This window comes from Typopeltis vanoorti, chromosome 1, assembly GCF_054136105.1.
Source record: "Typopeltis vanoorti isolate ZY-2024b chromosome 1, IOZ_Tvanoo_1.0, whole genome shotgun sequence".
NCBI classification, from domain to species: domain Eukaryota; kingdom Metazoa; phylum Arthropoda; class Arachnida; order Uropygi; family Thelyphonidae; genus Typopeltis; species Typopeltis vanoorti.
Window position 1 is genome coordinate 185,318,044 of NC_143549.1, and position 21,447 is coordinate 185,339,490.

A 21,447-nucleotide genomic window follows, 5' to 3' on the forward strand; every position below is an offset into this window, starting at 1 on the left:
TAACGCCACATGAGGCAGTGCAACGAGCTATTGATGATGACTGGATTGCGTACTGCAGATCCCTTTGTAATTGTCCTTCAGCTCTGTTTTTGCCATCATGTGCATCACTCACATGATGGCTAAAACATCACGTGAGTGATGTTTTTTTTATCATTACACCAATAAAATTTCAGTTGAATCCTATGTTTCCATCTTGGTACGCTAATTTCTTTGTCCATGTGTATATATTAAAAGAAATTTAAAAAAAAAAGGAATTAAAAATATTGTATCTACACATAAATTACATTTATAACACAGTCCAACACAATTTTTGCTGACTTTTATATGAGACTTGTTTTTTACTAATTTGGGTGTGCTGATTTCAAATATCAAACCCATTTTTCTCTATCACATCAGGATTTTCCTCTATGGCATTTTCTTTTTGCTAATTTGTAAGTTTTTGATAGTTTTAAGGAGGCAGTACTATTTAGAGGATCAAAAAAATCATTTTTTAATATTATTTTCTGAAGGTACGTACTTTTAAAAATCTGTTCCTAACTTTTTATCAAGAAATTCGAAAAATTCCCAAAGATATAGCCTATTATTCAAAGCAGTGCGCAGATCAGAATCGGAGTGCTCACTGCTCTCGCTTGTTAGTAAACGAATAAATGCATAAGAACCTGCAATGGCACGTACTGGTGCTTCGAATGCGAGAGAGGCCGATAATTAGATACATAACTACTTAACAATATTCATTAAAAATTACAAGAATATTTATAAAAAAATAACAATTTTACTTACACGAGTTTCAGGGAATAAATTTTTGTTTGTAGCAATTTCTGCTGTGTGTTCTGTTTTGGCAATCCCTTTGAATACTCCAACAGTAGTCGGCCATCATGTGAGAATCCCATCTTCCTTGGTACCGATCTTCCATAGTTTTTAAGTCTTGATGAAATCTTTCTCCTTGTTCATCGCTTACAGCACCTAAATTTTGGGAAATCTATCAAGATGACTGTATAGGAAATGAAGCTTTATGCTCATGTTGCAACCTAGGCGCTGGAAATTTTCAAGCATTGTTTCCACTAGATATTTGTAATTGCACGCTTTTTGTTTCCAAGAAAATTATTCGCAACCATCGTAAATGAAGTCCAGGCCTCTTTCTCAATTTTGTTCATAGAGTTGATGAAATTTGGGTCTCTCATTAAAGTGCTAATTTGCGGTCCATCAAATACACCGGCTTTAATTTTTTCATAACTAAGTCGTGGAAATTTTTCACATATGTATTGAAACAGTCACCTTGTAAATCTAAAGCTTTAACATACTGCTTCATAAGACCTAGTTTGATGTGTACAGGTGGAAAAATGATTTTTTCTCTGTCGATTAAATGTTGATTTATAACATTCTGTTCTCCAACATTTAAGGATATTCTAAGAGGCCAATGTTTCTGACTCCAGTGTTGGTTTCTAGCTCGACTATCACAGAAGCATAGAAAACACGGAAACTTTGTATATCCTCTTTGAAAGCCAAGTAAAAAGTTCATCATTTTAAGATCCACACAGATGATCCAGTTATGGTCTGTATATTTTAATAACTTCAGAACCTTTTTAATGTCCTCATATGTTTCCTTTAAGTGGACTGAATAGCCAATAGGAATTGAGCCATATACATTCCCATTGTGTAGTAAGACACACTTGAGACTTCTGCGCGAACTGTCGATAAATAAACGACACCCATTTGGATGATATTGTACAACACTCATTTCAGTTAGTAAACCTGACACATTGTTACAGAAACAAACCCACACTCATGTTTAAAATATTGTACAAGATTACTTTCCCTGCTACGATAAAAAGTTATCTTCGTATCTTGCTCCAGTAAGTTTTTTTCATTTAAACTTGAAGCTAACAATTCCGATGATTCCTTTGATAGGCCCAAATCTCTTACTAAGTCATTCAATTCCGCTTGAGTAAAACGTTGCTGTCCAGAACTAGAAATTAAATTTTCATTGTCTAAATCAACATCCGGGTCTTGCTCCTCAAGAACATCTGGCATATCCCGATCATGCTCGTTCTCAAGTAAAGGAAGTCCTTTATAAATTGGCACGGCTATTTCACTGGAATGAGCAACTGGCCGAATTGCTGAGTCGAGATTTGGATACACAATTTTTTTCTTATTCTTCTTATTATAACCAGAAGTCTGAACTAAACAAAAATAGCAATCATCTACGTGATTTTTCGGTTCACGCCAAATTGTTGGAATGCCAAAAGCTAATTTTTGGCGTTTTCCCTTGCTCCACTGTCATAAATTTTCTACACATGACTTGTCCTGATCTGCAATTTTTACGTCAAAGTATGCAAAGTACACTTTCTTAACGAAATCAGTGATATTTGTCCTTTGACTGGGAACAGTAAAGCTACCACAAATGTGGCAGAAGGAATCTACACTAATGACACAATTTCGAGTAGTAGACATGATGTATTTTCTTCACTGCCAACTAACATGCAATTAACAAGACAAAAAAAACCAGAGACTTTACTGAAACGTTATAAGCGCTCATCATACTTTCACGATCGATTAACGATCGACTGATTTCGATCATTCTTTGTCTGCTATGACGTGTATAGCATTCAACTATTTTAGGCAGTTGTCATCGCCTACTTTTCATCACCTAAATATATTAGGTCGGTTATCGGCCTCTCTTGCATTCAAAGCACCAGTACGTGCCATTGCAGGTTCTTACGCATTTATTCGTTTACTAACAAGCAAGAGAGGTGAGCGCTCCGATTCTGATCTGCACACTGCTTTGAATAATAGGCTATATCTTCAGGAATTTTTCGAATTTCCTGATAAAAACAGATTTTTAAAAGTACATACTTTCAGAAAATAATATTAAAAAATCGATTTTTTTGATCCTCTAAATAGTACTGCCTCCTTAAATCTATCAAAAACTTACAAATTAGCAAAAAGAAAATGCCATAGAGGAAAATCCTGATGTGATAGAGAAAAATGGGTTTGATATTTGAAATCAGCGCACCCAAATTAGTAAAAAACAAGTGTCAGATCATAATCAGGAGACAAAAAATTTTTTTTTTGTTGGCCAGTGTAATCAAAGGTATTTATATAAACTAATTATTTTTAAAAATTAAAAACTTTGCCCAATTTATCCAAGTCTGAGAACACCTGCTCGAGTGTATATGGCTTGGCAAGATTAGTAAAATGTGCATTATTCTTACTTAGGCGGATCAACAGCCCTCAACAGATTAGAATGTGAAAGATGATTGTGACCTATTTGAAGTCTGGCAAGAACAACTTTCTTTCTCTTCTGTTTCTACATTGACTAGACTGCTAATCCAATGCTTAAATTCATGCTATTTATTTGTCAGTTACTAATTAATTCTGCTCTTTTTTAACTGTCTGCAGTCCATTTGCAATCTCATTTCTCTAAATTCCAATATGGCTGTGAAAGTAAAACTGAATATCAAAATTAAAGGTCTTAATTTTATACAATAATTGTAGATCGTCATCATAAAAGACTACATGCAGATTGTACACTGTATAAATCATACATTTCTGGGTGATTTTCTTTTTATGTATACAAGTAAAAGCTGAATGGCATGCATCTCAACAGCAGTAATTACTGCATGCAAGTGGAATCAGAAAATTCAGCACAATCAGAAAAAACAGCAGAGCAACCTGCCATGAAGGAATATTATTATGTTTCAGAGCAGTAAATGTTGTTAACATTCATGCCAAAAGTTTGCATAATCGCTTTTGCATGCATATCTAATGGGCAAATGGCAGTCTGACATGTGAAATGTTGAACTTCCCAAAGTAGGGAAAAATACTAGTCCACAATGTCTTCAGGTTCATTTGCTTCAACATAACGATTTTGAATGGGCCATGTGTGAAGTCATTAGTATTATTTGTACACCCTGATGATTCATAGGATCCAACTAGTGCATAATAAAGGCAGAACAAGAAAACTGATTTACACTCCAATCTACAGAAGATAGAGTGCATAGGATATTCAATGCTCTTTTGCACTTTTCTTTTAAATGAGGAATATGAATACTTGCATCTCTTGCATCTCTTACGTGAGCAAGAGATGCAAGACTTCTGTCAAAAATGAGTCCTAAGAACTTAGCTTTTGTTTTTATGGGATAAGGTTGACCCATCCTTAACTCTGGGCATGGGTGAAAAGTGCCTTTTCTGGCATAAGTATATACAAGTTGTTGAAAGTTTTTTTCACTTGGTTATAAATTAAGCAGAATATAACCAAGAAGTTATATTCTTGTTTAATCCTTTACCCAAGTATAAGCAAGCAAAGCTTGTGAATTATCTTCCCAACTAGGCTACTTGTATATAGAGGCCAGTGACTTCACATTAGTTGCTTTAGTATCCCATAATGCAAGGCACACATACTTTTGAGTGTGTATAATACTATGCATTATGGGAAGGGTCACAAACTAGATAGATTTCAAAACCTTTTCAACCTTGATATCTCATGTGGGTCAGGCTCCCACAGATAATACTCCTTTGCTTACTCCCATTGCTTACCTCACTTTGTTTACTCCCATTGTGTAAGCAAAGTGAGGAATTGAAGTATGTGTCAGGTCGTGAGATAGTTATGGTTGAAGAAAGCCAGAATGTGAGTGAAAATAGTGGCTTGATAGGGAACTGCGATGTAGTACAAGATGGCAATGAGAGCAGTGATCAAAGAGAGAGTGAAAGCAACTATACAGAGAGAGAAAATGGTTTAAATGACAAAAAAAATGAGGAATTATTTGTAGGGAATGAGATCGCTAGGTTGTGCGGAGTGATACAAAGTGCACAGTGGCAGTTGGAGCACCTGCAAAACTCTTTCCAGAGTGCCTCAGCTAACGGAAATAAACAAGTATTTGAAAGGAAAAATAAGCTTAAGAGTGGGAGAGTTTCAGAAATGAAGGAAAGAGTGTTGTATGGTGACTCGATATTAAGAAAAGTAATAGATGGGAGTTTAACTAAATCATACTTATCGGGTACGAAATTTAAGGATGTAAGTGAGAGTATTAGAACGCAAAATCAGAGGGTGAAATAAATGATAGTTGTGGCAGGTATGAATGAATTGAAAGGAGATAAATTTTTTATGAGAGAGGACTTGAAAGTATTGTTAAATGTATCGAAAGAAAAGAGTGACAGAGTTAGGATGGTAAGTCTGCTGACGTGGTACAATAGAGAGGAGTTTAGGAGGACCATAATCGCAAATGACTTTATGCGCAGGTTATGCAGGCGGTGTGGTGTGGAATTCGTGGACATGTAGAATGAGTTTGATGAGCGAAAGGATTTATACAAGATGGATAGCCTGCATTTGAATGGATTTGGTGTGTGGAGACTGGAAAAAGTGTTGCTGAATGAAGTGAAAATGGATGTGCAGAATCAGGGAAACTAGAACTACCAAGGAGGGGAGGAAGTGGTTATGCAGACATCAGTGAGACAGTTGAGTGTAAGAATGTATATAACGTACCCGAGCCAGTACTAAGGACAAAAAATCTGAATGGGATAGTTAGAATAACGCATCGAGATAGGGGTGGGACAAAGGGACCTATGCATTTCATGTATACTAATGCCAGGAGTATTAGGAACAAAAAGGAAGAATTTTTGGCCTTGATTGGCTCATCCTGGCCACAGGTTATTGGCATTAGTGAAACATGGCTGACAGAAGATGATATAGTTAGTGGGATAGAATGTGTAGGTTATAGTGTGTTTAGGAGGGACAGAGAAAATAAAATGGGGGGGGGAGTGTTATTGATGATAGCTGATGAACTGCAGCCAAGGAGAATTGAAGTTGTATTGCAGGATAGTGAAAAGAGCTCATTTGAGGCTATTTGGTGTGAGATTGAGATTGGCAGAACAACAGTTGGGTGCTGCTATAGACCAGGTGATGGAATAGATGGTGGAGATAGCATGCATAAACAAATTGATGAAATGAGTGGAAGGAGGGTACTTATTATGGAGGATTTCAACTATGGTAACATTGATTGGAAGGAGGAGAGGACACATGTGAGGAAGGAAATGGATTTTATTCAATTATTAAGGGATAACTATCTGAGACAGCGTGTAATTGAAAATACTAGGGGTTTGAGAGTGCTTGACCTGGTAATAGCATCTGAGAATTTGACTGTAATGAATATGACCATATTGCCACCTATTGGTGAGAGTGATCATAAGGTCTTGACCTGGGAGGTAGCTAAAAGCGTAGAATTTTCGATTAAGACAGGGTATATGTGGAATTACCGTGCTGGCAAGTATGTGAAGCTTAGGAGATTGCTTGGATCAGTGCCATGGCATGTAAAATTGCAAGGGATGGATGTCGATAGAGCATGAGAAGTGGTTAAGGAGCATTTACAGGAGGTTATGGCTGATTGTATACCTAGGGTCCGAATAGTAAAACAAGTAGGGATTAAATGGATGAATAACACCATTAAGCTTGAGCTGCAAAAAAAAAAAAGAAACAACTGTGGAGGAAATTTAAAGAGAAAGGTAACCTGCAGGCACACGAATGGTATAAAGTGCAGGCCAGAAGGGTAATGAGTGTGGTAAAAAAAAGCAAACACGGATTATGAAAGGAAATTAGCTATGCAAGCTAAAGAGAATCTCAAACAGTTCTTTCAATATGCTGCAAGCAGGAAAAAAAAAAAAAAAAACTGTACACGGCAGAATGATTTTAAGGAATGCCAAGGGTAAGTAGGTCACTGAATCAGTCGATATAGTGGAATTACTGAGCGAGCGCTTTGCAAGAGTATATCATCCAGGTGGTGCCATTGAAAAAATGAAGGAACTATTAGTTTATAAGGGAATTGTAATGAATGAAGTGGAGGCGAATAGTCTATTACAGAACCTTAATGTAAATGCATCTGTGGGACTAGATGGTATACCGGCACGGGTCTTACGTGAAGCAATTAAAGAATTATCAGTAACCTTGACCATGTTGCTTAATCTGAGTCTCAGGTCTGGTTTAGTCCCGAAGGTGTGGAAAGAGTGGAAAATAGTTCCACTGCATAAAGGAGGATCCAAGACTACTGTTGCAAATTACCGACCTATCAGCATATCAGGAGTCGTTGTCAAGGTCTTGGAGAAAGTAGTCAAAGGAAAAATACAGGAATGGATTGATGAAAATGAGATACTGTATGAGGGACAGCATGGCTTTGTGAAGGGTAGATCATGCCTCAGTAACTTGCTCAAGTTTTATAACACAGTGACGGCTGGACCTGGCTAAGGCATTTGACAGGATACCACATGTAATTCTAATCTGTAAACTGCAACATATGGGAATGGATATAGGGTTGGTGAGATGGATAGGTGGGTGGTTGATGGAGAGATATCAGAGAGTAGTTTATTCAGAAATAGAGTCCAAAAGACGGCCTGTGACTAGTGGTGTGCCGCAGGGTTCTGCTCTTGGACCACTGCTGTTTAATTTGTTCATTAATGATATAGGGAAGGATCTAAGAGGAACAGTTCATTTGTTCACTGATGATGCAAAGTTAGGTAGGGCAATAGTGAATGCAGAAGATGTCAAAATCTTACAGGAAGACTTGGATAGATTGGAGTTCTGGGCTAAGGAGAATGAATGTCAATTTAATGTGACAAAATGTAAGGTTATGCATTTTGGGGTGAAAAGATTAGCAGCAGTATATCACATTGGTGGAACTGTACTCCAGGAAATTGATGAGGTCAAAGACTTTGGAGTGTTGGTGGATAGGGAGATGAAGTTTAGGGGACACATTGCAAAAGTGGCTAAATCAGCTCATCAACTCACTTGGTTGTTGAAAAATACTTTGACGAGCAGAAACAAGCAAGTTATTGTACCTCTGTACCGAGCCTTGATGAGACCTCATCTCGACTACTGTGCCCAGATTTGCCTAGGTTTCTTCCTGATGGGGAGGAGGTTGAGAGGATCCAGAGGCAAGTGACCAAGATGATAGCAGGTCTATGGAATGAACCTTATGAGAACAGGTTGAAGATTTGTGGGTTGCAGAAATTGGTTCATAGGCAGAAAAGGGGAGTATGATTGAGACATTCAAATTGCTAAAGGGTTTCTATAGGATTAATTCAGAGGATATTTTTGAGAATAGGACTGGTGGTGGGAGAACTAGGGGACACCTATGGAAGCTGGGCAAGAGTGTGGTTAGCAAGGGTTTTTTACTTGGAGAGTGGTAAATGAGTGGAATAAGCTGCCAGAGTCTGTTGTGGGTGCTATGACAGTGAGTGAATTCAAGGCAAGTGATAGATACTGTGAGAATGTCGTATAGTTGTGTGGACATGATGTTAAGGGCCTCCCTCGATGAGTCTAAGGACTCCCTGGAGATCAATAAGGTTGAACGTGGTCTGAGTAGTAGCCTTTTCCATAATGCATAGCATTATACACACCCAAAAGGATATGTGCTTTGCATTATGGGATACTAAGGCAATGTGAAGTCACTAGCTGCTATATACAAGTAGTCTAGTCATGAAGATACTTAATGCCCAAACTTTGTTTGCTTACACCTGGATTAAACAAGAATATAACTTCATGGTATCTTTAATATACAGATACTTTTTCTGCTGAAAACCTGAATCCATTACTAACAGCCCATGAAAAGAATGACTGAATGCTTGTTGAAGTTGCCTTTTGGTGACTCATGTTACAAGACTGACAATAAATTGTGAAGCCATCAATATGCATTCGTCCTTCCACATTGCCTACTGTGGGAGGACGAAGCGCAGCGACTTTGTCAGCAGTGAGTGTCACTCTTAGAGCCTACCCTCTTCTTGGTGATATGACCAGGATAATGTGCTTCCACTCAGACTTAGATGACTTGACTACAGAGAAAGTTTAACAACAAAAGGAAGAGACCTAGATTATAAAGGTCCTTGAGCATACTATATCTCCAGGCTGTGTCATAAGCTTTTTCCATGTCAAACCAGATCTTGTTTCGAGAAAACATCTCTTATACATCTTTTTAATCAAACTAAATGGTCCAATATCAGACTGCATCTATGGAAGTCATACTGTGTTTATGTTCGAGAGGACTGTTACTTTCTAAATACCATTTATCATTTTGTCCAATATCTTACAAAGACAGCTAGTCAGAATGACAGGTCAGTAACTGCTTGCTTGGGTGGGTTCATTTCCTGGTTTTGGGATGGCAATGAGAACTGACTTATGCCACAAATCTGGAAACTCCTCCTTTGTCTATAGAATAGGATAGAAGATATTTTATCATATCATAGTGAATGTCATCAGGCTCAAGTACAATGGCATGAGAGTAAAAGTCTTTTCAATTCGCCCCTTGAATGGCTTCCCATTTGCAGAAAAGATCTGTTGTTTCTCTTATTGTTCTTTCAATATCAAAAATTCAGGCAGAAAGAAAACTATTGCTATGATCTTAGCAAAACTTTCTCTAAAGTATCTGCATTTGTTTTGTTAGTGGAAGTGGTAGCCAGATGACTGTCACTTCCTCTGGTTGTATAATCATAACATGCTTTGGCCTGAACACATTTAAAAGCCATGAGATTTGATGTGGTAGATTATCTCCAAAATATATACCATGCTCTATCTTGATCTTATTGGCTGCTTGGCATTCAGGGTTCCACCACAGTTTTCGATGTTGTGGAAACTGAGATGTTTTAGAATTGCACTTGCTGCCTGGTCAATAGAATCTGTTACACATGCACAACTTCTTTATTGATAGGTGTTGATAGGAGAAATGATCCCTTCTATAAACATTCTCTTTGACATTTCACATGAACAGTGGAAGAATGGTAGGTGAGTAGATTAAGATCTGTTGAAATATATATGAAAGAATGTAATGTATCCATTATTAAGCAAATAGAGGTCATTATTGTCAAGCACACACTCAACAATCTGGCCTTGCCCATTTAAGTCACCCATAAGTATGGATGGAGGTAGTTGCAATTTGAGATTATCAAGGTGGATGTTAACTCAGAACCATGTGGTAAACAAATATAGATACTATAATAAATTTAGTTTAATCCTTTATCCAAGTGTGAGCAAACAAAGTTTGCACCTGAAAATATCTTCAGGAGTGAGGTAAGGTAGTAACAACACCGGGCAACTAGTGGCAAAGGTGGATCAAGCTCTCAACTCCTTGTCTCAGTATCTCCCATAATGCACAGCACTCCTTGCGGACATGTATACTGCTATGAATTAAGGGGCGGGGGCACTACCCATACCGGTTTCGACCTTTATTGAGGTCTCGACAGTGGGAGCCAGGCCTAGAGTGGAGATAATAAGGCAGAAGCAATAGGAGAGGTCATCCTTACCTATAGGAGTTGCCAAAAGGTGTGCCACCTTTTTATTAAATTACTCTGGATTTAGAGAAAGATATTGAAAGTTTATTTTTCACTTGGTTAGACTATAATAAATTTAGTTTAATCCTTTATCCAAGTGTGAGCAAAAAAAGTTTGCACCTGAAAATATCTTCAGGAGTGAGGTAAGGTAGTAACAACACCGGGCAACTCGCAGCAAAGGTGGATCAAGCTCTCAACTCCTTGTCTCAGTATCTTCCATAATGCACAGCACATCTTCTTGCGGACATCTAATGTCTGCATTACAATAAAGGTCGAAACCAGTATGGGTAGTGCCCCCTCCCCCTTAATGCATAGCAGTATACATGTCCGCAAGATGTGCTGTGTATACTGCTATGCATTAAGGGGGAGGGGGGCACTACCCATACCGGTTTCGACCTTTATTGTAATGCGGACATGTAATGTCCGCAAGAAGATGTGCTGTGCATTATGGGAGATACTGAGACAAGGAGTTGAGAGCTTGATCCACCTTTGCTGCAAGTTGCTCGGTGTTGTACTACCTTACCTCAGTCCTGAAGATATTTTCAGGTGCAAACTTTGTTTGCTCACACTTGGATAAAGGATTAAACTAAATTTATTATAGTCTAACCAAGTGAAAAATAAACTTTCAAAATATAAATACTGTTACAAGACTGACATAAATATAAATACTGGAATTTAGAGAAAAACATTGGAAGTTTTTTTCCAACCGGATAAAGTTTAATCCTTTATCCAAGTGTAAGCAAACAAAGTTTACACCTGAAGTATCTTCAGGACTGAGGCAACTCATGGTAAAGGTGGACCAAGCTCTCATCACTACTTGTTTTAGTATCACCCATAATGCAAAGCACATCTCCTTGCAGACATGTATAATGCTATGCATTAAAGGACTACCCATACTGGTTTCAACCTTTATTGAATGTTCAAGTGCAGGTCAAACTCTAAAAACTCAGCGTTGTTCCCCTCGCTAACAGGCCTCCCTGCCACTGAGAAGAACTCTCAGTGTTGGCTCTACCCCACTCATTTGCTCATGTCTTCTGAGGGGTAATAGCAACAGCCGCGCCTAAGTAAACTTCATGGGCTACAGCATTGCCATTCATTAACCCCCCCCCCAGGACCTGGGTGATAGCAACAGCTGAGCCTCAGTTAAAACTTCATGGGCTACAGAAGCATTGTCATTTATCTTTGTCATTTTGACCTTTATTGAGGTCTCGTCAGTGGGAGCCAGACCCAGAGGTGGTGATACTAAGGTGGAAACAATGGAGAAGTCATATTTACCTATACGAGTTGCCAAAAGGTGTCTCACCTTATTATTAAATTACTCTGGATTAAGAGAAAGATGTTGGAAGTCCCTCCCCCCGTCACTTGGTTAGACTATAATAAATTTAGTTTAATTCTTTATCCAAGTGTAAGCAAACAAAGTTTGCACCTGAAGTATCTTCAGGACTGAGGCAATTCGTGGTAAAAGTGGACCAAGCTCTCATCACTACTTGTCTTAGTATCTCCCATAATGCAAAGCACATCTCCTTGTAGACATGTATAATGCTATGCATTAAGGAAAGGACCACTACCCAGACCGGTTTCGACATTTATTGAGGTCTCGTCAGTGGGAGTCAGACCCAGAGGTGGTGATGTGTTTTGCATCATGGGAAATACTAAGACAAGTAGTGATGAGAGCTTGGTCCATCTTTACCGTGAGTTGTCTCAGTCCTGAAGATACTTCAGGTGCAACTTGAATAACAGTCAGAACTGGATTAAACTAAATTTATTAAATACTGGAACTGCACTGAGAGGTGAATGGCTACCATTTCCAGAGCAGTTAAGCTGGATGTACCAAAAAAAAAAAAAAAAAAAAAAAAGGTTGCCCACTACAACAGTGATTCCTCCATTAGCAGGTCCATCTCCAGTTCTCTCCTTACAACGTATAGCAAACTGCCTTATGGTAGGGCATTCTGAAGAACTTTGATACCACAGATATTCTTGCAGAATCCACATCAGTTCTACTGTATGAATTTTCCATTATTTTTGGCATCACAGACTTGTCTGATTTCTAAGAGGTTGAAGGCCTTTGTCTAGCTTGTATCTTGTATTCTGGAAAGTATGATAGGTCAGTTTGATACATCATCTGACATATCAGGATGAGGTATATTTAGTTTACATTCAGTTGATTACTGTATATAAATGTATCCACTTTTTTCTGTGGGGATATCTAACGGTTTTTCTTTCAGTGATAGCCTTGCCATTTTCTTGACAAGTGTGTTCTCATTGAGTGGGCTCATTTTAGATGTTTCAGGAGTGAGACCACAATAGTGACTAATGCACTCCAAAAAAGGTGCACCCATGATCATAAAGTTCAACTATGCTGCAATGATCAGCTGATAGAATAGACATATATGCTTGTGTTACTTTTGATATTTTCTTAATTGCCACTTTCTCAGTATAAAAGGATTTCAGGACAGGTAGTGTGATGGCAAGCTTCCTTTTTGCCTCCTGATATGAGAATTCATCTTTTCAGCTTTGGAATGCATGGGAGTAGACTAAATGGGCTTCCTCACAGTTTCAATTTCTTTGCAGAGCAAGATTTATCATCATGCTCTTTACTATATACATCAGGTACAGATGGTAGAGCAACAACAGTAACAATAACAGTTTGGATATGCCCATAATTATGATATCATTTAAAGCATCTCAGTTGAGTGGGAATGTAGAGCTTAATAGGACAATTTAGATACTTTTAGCAATATTGGAGGTTTCAGTGTATCAAAAGTACAAATGATATTCCTGATCGGAACTAGATAATCATCCCTCTCAGAATACACCTTGTATCTGTCACTCCCCGATCTTCATCTGGAACATTAAGGAAATCCTAATAATAACTATAAAAATGAAGGAAAACTCACATAAAAAACTTATTGTAAATTTCTGCCAAAGTGTCATAGGTATCTTCAGTACAGGATTGTAGGACAGCAATTAAACAATAACAGACAATTCTAAAAAGCACCACCTTAGTAGCTAATATAAAATAACTAAAACGGTAAACAATTTCCTAATCAAATTATATATACATATATATATATATATATATATATATATATATATATAGTTAGGAAATTGACTGCTTTAGTTATCTTATATTAGCTACCATGGTGGTGCTTTTCAGAACTGTCTGTTTTGTTTAATTTCCATTCTATAATCCTGTACTGAAGATGCCTATGACACTGAAAATTTTACAATAAAGTTTTCTACGTAAGTTTTCCTCCGTTTTTATAGTTATTATGCCATCTCATAGTATTACATTATTGAAACAAATCAAGGAGATCCCATTCTGATACGTGTTTAGAATAGTTGAGTTTTATGAAGTGTTACAATAAAATTGGTATATCCCACTCTCTCCCCTTGATGTTATTCACAGCAATTTTTCTGAGTGTTGGTGATATGAGGTTAACAAGAATATCACTGGAGCATAGTTTCTGTTTTGGGATATCCTAACAGTCCTAAACAATTTTGAATAAAGAAGGGTGACATTTTCCTTTCCTTATCGACTTTTTACCTGTTGCATGGATGATGAAAAACATTGGTATATTTATGTGTGTGTTAGAAGTCTTGCTTTTTATTTCTGTTACCAAATGATGTATCTGTGTTCTTTGTACTTTGTTCAGACATTGTGAGAATCTCCAGAAAATTTGAAGATGAAGGCTAAAGGGATTTTTTTTTATTTGGTACCAGAGAACTCTTCCCATCAGTCACATATGGAAGCCTGCTATCTGGTAAGTAATGCAAGATTAACAAGATTTCCTTTCTAGATTTCCATGGGTCACAACCATACAGGAACTATGGTGGTGGTCTAGAAGATAGGATAGGAATTGTTATATCCTTGTCAGTTCTACCTTCAGTATTAGTTCCCAATATTCATAGTAAATACTCACTTAAATGTATGTACACTATTTAGAGACATCCAAATTGGGTCTCCTGTTTTTGACCAAACCAAGTACTACCACCACAACAATTGCAATCCATTTTAGCTGACCAAGTTACACTCCAATAAAGTATTCCTTGTGTCACACAAGGTGGTGCTCACTTTTGCATGATCTGATATTCCTTTCCTAAGGATGCTTAATATTGAATCTTCTCTTTTTGATCTTCTGTGACTCAATATTTCCTTGCTTCATAGTATCATTCATCTGCTGTCTTTACAACTCACTGAATTCTAAATATCATTCTGATTTCTTTGATTTATAATCTTTAAAGTTTGATTTCCTGCTATCCGACTATCCCAACAGCAAAGCCATCTACTTTGATGACTTTTCACAACTCTAACTAGCTCCCTTATACCAATTCCACTAACCATGCAAGAAGACAAGCTGAGGTATCTGCAGTAACCTAAAGCCAACTGGTCATCTACCAACCAGAATAGCAAAATCTCTCAACATTCTGGATCTGTTATTACCCAGTTCTCTTTCCAAGTCCTCTGTTGACATGACCTATCTTTGTAATTCAGATCATAATCTCATCTCTAGTGGAATATTCTTCCCTCAACCATTTACAATGGCTGAGGGAAGGCTTATTTATGATATACAAGACTTATTTCTACTTTCCATGGTTAGACTGATTGCATTTTTCATTCTCCAGATAATGTGATTAAAGAAATTATTGGTGTTGGAATGAAGGTCTCTATTCTCCACTCTGTTTAAAATTCCAACTCAATATCCAAGATATAGTTTTCCAAAAAGTGTGCCAGGATGGTTCCATGTAAATAAAACAGTATATTATTATAAGTGGAATGAAACAAAACTCCAGCTTTACACAGACTAAAGTCTGTAATACCATCATTAACAGAGCGACATCTGAAAGGGGTAAATGTAGAAACTCACTTCTTATAGCAAAAGCAGCACTTTCTGGTCCCTTGCAAAAGCTCTTAGGTGCAATTTCTTCCCATATGTGCTCTAGCCTTTCTCCTCTCACATGGATGGCAGTAATGCAACATTCACCCACTTGCATCATCAAATACATAAATGACCTCTCACTGACCTCAAATCCTGTCAAAAATTTTGATGATCACACTCTCATCCTCCTAGTACTCATTGTAACCAACCCTGCAGTGTGTAATTATCTCAAGCTTCAAGATTTGAAATTGGTCATCTAGACCAGCGCTTCTTAAACTTTTTTCACTCGCAACCCCATTTCGCCCAAGAAATTTTTACGTGACCCCAGGTATATAGGTATATAAAATAGGTATACAAATCAAACATTTACTGATAATAAATCATAAAGAAATTTATTTTAAAACAATTATTTGGTATACATATAATTTTACCATTTACATAAAGAATTGCAAACAATACCCTCAAATCTGAATTAATTTTTGGTCGTTGTGCGTTCAGAAACCTTTTATTGTTGCCAAAGTTTTCGCGACCTCCACATTTGGGGTCGAGACCCAAAGTTTAAGAAGCTCTGATCTAGGCTGTGATTTCACCATCATTTAATAGGGTGATGACACACTATTAAAAAAAAAAAACAACTTAGTTTTATGGTCATCTTAACATACAGGACTGGATTTCTCTTCTTAGACTAACAGAGTCCCTTGACATTTCCTGACACAAACATCACTTCTATAGCAAGTTTGGATGAAAAAAAAAAACTTGGCATCCTTTATTGCAAAATGTTACTTTTTATCTATTAAGCTACTAATTCTATACAAATCATAAATCCATCCTACCTTTAAAATTCCCTTTTACATTTGTGGTGATATAGGGAATAATAAAAAAAAAAACCTCTAAAAATTTGTAATGCTGCCCAGAAGAGGAGAGTTCAGCTAATCAATGATCACTTTCTCAGAGAGGGTAAGTTCCTACATCTTGTATCTTTTACAGATATTTACATGACTACTGTTCAACAGAAATGGAAGCCACCATGCTCCCAATTTCAGTTAAATCTACAATAACATGAGTGATGGCTGCCGAAAATCCTTTTTTAAAGTTGAACTGCTAACTCATCAAACCTGATATTCCCATTCATCTTTCATTCCTCTCAGTTCTGTGAAACAGCCTCCCCAAAATATTCCCCCTAAAACTACAATCCCCACTCTGGCTCTTTAAGAAAATCAACAGATAACTTTTCACTTACTTCCTGACCATACATGTCATTTTGCTATTTGCTTTGCAGCCTTTTGTGTGTGGGAATGATAAAAAAAAATAAAAATAACGAAAAAGTTTTATTCAGCTGGGTGCAAATTAAGAATTTTGATTTCTGTATGGTTTCATATTAGACATCATTTATAAAGAAACAAATATTCAATTGATGACAGAAAAACTTACCACAACTGGAATAAATGGTGGTTTAACTCTCCTCATTAATAAATCATCCCAAAGAATATTCTAAATTAAAATAAGAAAGACCATTAATAATATAAAAACCATTATAAAAGTGATCTCTCAATTATCCAACTTTCAAATGACTGACCCTCAAATGGGTTAGTGTGTCAAACTACTTATAATACTGCACTATTCAATTGTATCTTCAGTTATTTAACCCTTCAATTATCTGATCAACAAACTATTTCTCTCTTTCCTCCCTGCTGTGTTGGATAATTGAAGGATTACTGTACAGCAATTATCTGATCCTCACATAACCAGACCCATAGTTAACCAATGTCTGAATGGGTTAGACAAATCAATTAATTCTTGGAACAGCACTATTTAACTACACATTTAATTAACCATATTGTTAACTAACCAGCAAATTGATTTCCTAATGCAACTGGATAATTGAGAAATCACTGTGCATGTGTGTGTGTGTATTTATTTTTTAAAAGACTGATGTAGCTAAAATATTTCTTAAAATAAACTGAATGGCAAGTAAAGAAAAGACAAGCAGAATTCTTATGAGCTACTGAAGCTTTCCTAAATTTCCAAATAAATGCAAAATGTTAATACAGTGAATTACATGGCATCCAATAATATCTGACCTTTCTAAATCACAATATGACATTCAAAAATCAATTTCAATATTTATTTGCAGTTTTTGCCAATCATCTTGAGCATCAAAACTTCCCATTCTAGCATTCAGTTATTCCAAATAACTAAATCCCTTAAAATCCAGAGAGTGGTGTAACAAATGCCATATAACTCACTATATTCTAATATTTATTATATTGGATTTTACATTTTCTTCAGAAATATGAAATCCAATTTCCTAATAAATAAATTTAGTTTTCCTAACCAATTTTTGAAGGACTACTTTGCTTGACTGGCATGCTGAGGTCCCATATTTTCAGAGGTTAACTGGGAATATCTTTATGTTGTTTGCTACTGACATCTAACATAATGGCGAATCAACAATGAATATAAAACTGTACCTTCAAGAATACCTGCAAAGGGTAGTTGACCAGATAGCACTGCAACATGCTGCTGAGTACTGTTGTACAGCTTCATTAATTATAAGTTGGTGTTGAGCATTATCATTATATTACCCCCGACAAGAAATTAGAGGATAAAAAAAATATATAATTTTTTGTCAAGCATAATATATGGTATGCCACAAAAAAAAAAAAAAAAGTACTGAACTTCGATACTGCCTTCAGTTCATGTGCTATGAAACATACCGTTCGAATGAATGCACATTAATAGAAGAGCACATGTAGATTCTATACCATCACATGTAGCTGTATCAATGGTGTTGACGCTGGAAGAAAATGTTTATTGTTGAGCATTATTTTTGTTCATACAGAGTAGTTAGCTGCAAATGGTCCAAGCCATATGACAAGCTTGCGAGCAGTTTGTTCGTTGTATTCTGTATTGCTTGGGGCATGCTTACATCATTGCCTAAATCGAGAGGTTCTGAAGTACCGGGAGTGTTCTGCGACAATGCAAAGGGCATTTAGGGAGACTACAAATTAACACAAATGACAATCAAGAGTGTGTTCTGGAGCAAATGTTAGTCTCTGAAATGCAGTCAATGCCGAACAGTAGTAAAACTTGAAATACCGAGGCATTAATACAGAGAATCCTTAAGGAACTTGGTGCCTTTTTGTATATCATTCAGATGGGGCAGTATTCCTGCACGGCAGAATACTGTGCATGCCAGCTGGCCAACGTCTATGAATATCTGTCCTTCTTCCATAATGTCTAGTTCTTGGACGAAACACATTTCCATCTAAGTAGTCCTGTAAACTGACCTACAGGTTTCTTGAGACCTGAATTTGTCCAAGAAAAACCTCTTCACAGTGAGACAGTCACTGCATGGTGTGTAGTTTCCATTCACGGCATAATTGGGTCCTACTTCATTGAAAAGGGTGTTGTAAACCGAGACCTTGAATAGTCAATGCTACATCAAGAATGCGTTTGTTCTGTTCACCCAGGATTTGCATTGTCATGCTTAAAACATTCCATTTTGTGCAGAGGATTCCAACAGGATGGAGCAACCTGTCACACATCACATGGTTCTAGAGCTTATTTAACAGAACTTCCCTGGGAGGCTCATTTTGAGGTTCACAGAATTCCTGTACTCTTCACATTCTCCTGATCTCACATCACTTGATGCCTTTGTTTGGGATATGATGAAGGGGATGGGTATTCCACTATGATCTGCTTTCAAACTTTGATGAACAAAGGGATAAAATTACACGATATGTCCAGTAGATGTCCCAACCCTTGTTCTCCAAGATGAGAGAGAACCTTCACATTTGTTATGAAACCTGTCTTGAAAGACAAGGTGCCCATTTCGAGCACGTAATATACTGTCATTAATGATTTATTCAACCAAGATTCCACTGATAGTTGTGGATGTACATATCATCACATGTAAACATATATTTCTTTGTTAATAAACCCATTTACTCAATAACAACATACATTGTTGTCATTCAATACTTTTTTTTCCTTGTGTGCTATACTGTATTTTGTATCTAAGTGGAAGAATTACCTTCTATTGTCTATAGTTCAGATTCTTTAATAATATGATGATATGCCATTTTAGTACTTGTATATGGAAAATATGACTTATACATTAAATGAACTTTGGTATATTCCTTGGTCTAATTCCCACTGATGAGACCTCAACTAGGTCTGGCACCTGGTGATGACACCTCAAAATTTCTCAGACATAAACTGGGATATATGGTCACCCTAGTTATAACAAAGATGTGGAAACCAGGAATAAACTATTATAGGGTTTTACATTCTAATAGTAGCACAATAATTCCTGTAATGGCAAGAAATCAGGTTAGAACAGTAAAAAAACAAGAGATTTCTACTATTTTTTCTATATAATTCCAACAAAATTATATAGAAAGCAATTATCTTTATCCAGACATTCTCAAAATGGTGTAAAATCAGTAACATAAAAAAAAAAGGATATTTCAAGTGAAGCACAACTACTTTCTAGTGAGGTCACCTTCACAATGGATATGTAGATGCCTTTACCAAATTTTGTCAACTCTGGTACAAATCAAATTATGAACTATCCAGGGGTGCAGAAACAGTGTCTTCAATGAAGTTCACATGATCACTTAGATGACAATAGCCTCCAAGCTAAATGTCTTAAGTGTGTAGAGAGATTGGATATATTGCTGGTTGGTGTCCCAAACCCTGCCAGAAATGTGGAAAATTATTACTACCTGTCCCCTTAAAACATTTGTTGAAAATAGTGAGAACACTAGTAGAAGAACCTATCAAAGCAGCATATACATCGGAGGCAAATAAAGAAGTATTCCCTGATCTTCCAATTCAGTCTAGCAAAGAGGACACATTCAAAAAATTGCAACCAAGGTGTGACAATATCAGGAACGAACATTAAAAAATTTAAATGAATAAAAATGAGCGTATACTGTAACAACTAAACAGATAGAATATCAAATGGAAACAAACGAATCCCTTTTACATAAAGAAATCAGAGAAAAGGAAACAAGTCTCAACCATAGAACATGTTTGGGATGCAATAGGGGGGATACATTGCTACTTGAAAGTAACCTGCAGAACAAACAAGGCTCCTTCCTCTGAAGGAGTAGGCCAGTTTGCCTCAAGAACTCCTGAATCACTTGGTGCTAAGCATGGTATGACATGAGAGCTTCATTGCAATTCGGGGTGGACATATTCCATACTGAGCCTCTCTCTCTCTCTCTCTCTCTGTGCATAGTTTTCTGTAAGCACTGTACATTAATTCCTTAACTATGTCCTTAGGAAATTTGTAATTTGCCAAAAACGTATTGCAATTGAATTTGTACAAAATTTAGAACACATTTCTTGTGTAATATAATTTATTAGTATGCTGGCAATAGTCATGAAACATTTTTTTTTTTTCATATACAGGTAAAATGTAGTTAGTTTACCCTTAGCTTTGGGACACCAGTGTACAATAATTGCAAAATATTGATAAATATTTTTCTTTTAAATTTGTAGACTGCCAATATCGCTGAATTTAACAACCAAGTGAACTATAAAAACAATATGATGCATTCTCTTTCTTTATTTTGCTTGTTAAAAAAGTAGAAATGGTATTAAAAAGATAGGAAAAGTGGGAAAAATTGGAAGCACATAAACCCTGCCTCTGCTGATCTCATTAAGTGTGGTGAAAATGGGCTGAACAGGAAATTCTGTTTTATCTTTAGAGCACATTGTAGACACAAATGACATTGCTGTATGGATTGGTAGCCAAGTTCTAACCAGATATTCTATTTTTACTTTGTGAAGCAAAAGGTACACCAGGTCTTTTCCTATCTAGCATTTGAGTAAAACAGAAAATTCAGAAATAAACTAAATAAGTTACAAATGCAAGATGTTTTTATCATCATCATTATCAAATTCCTGACATGTACCTTCAAGGGGTGTACAGGATATGATAGTACTATATGAAAAATTTACATAATTACTAACTTCCTATCTACAATTTTCCTCCAAATCAATCTGTTACCTGTCAAGACTCCAACATTATCAGATCTTATATTTCTATCTTCTAAGGCACTTTTTACTGTATCAATCCACCTATTTCTTTGTCCTCCTCTAGGTCTTTTTCCTGCCAACCTGGCAGAGAACACTTGTTTTGCTAATCTTTCCTCTCCCATTCTATTTAAGTGACCATACCACCTGAGATTAGCTCTGCTTAAGGGTCAAAGTTGTATAACTGAGAAGAGACCTCCACATAGTCTTT

The 21,447-nt window shown here is 36.6% G+C and overlaps 1 protein-coding gene across 1 annotated transcript in view; it reads right to left on the reverse strand.

Moving 5' to 3' along the window:
• The window catches only part of Pkn (serine/threonine-protein kinase N), a 343,091-nt gene that overhangs the window by 28,559 nt on the left and 293,085 nt on the right, over positions 1-21,447 (reverse strand). The window contains exon 20 of the mRNA XM_090400359.1: positions 16,620-16,679. Coding sequence (XP_090256485.1) covers positions 16,620-16,679 — 60 coding nt within the window. The remainder of the gene's footprint in view (positions 1-16,619; positions 16,680-21,447) is intronic.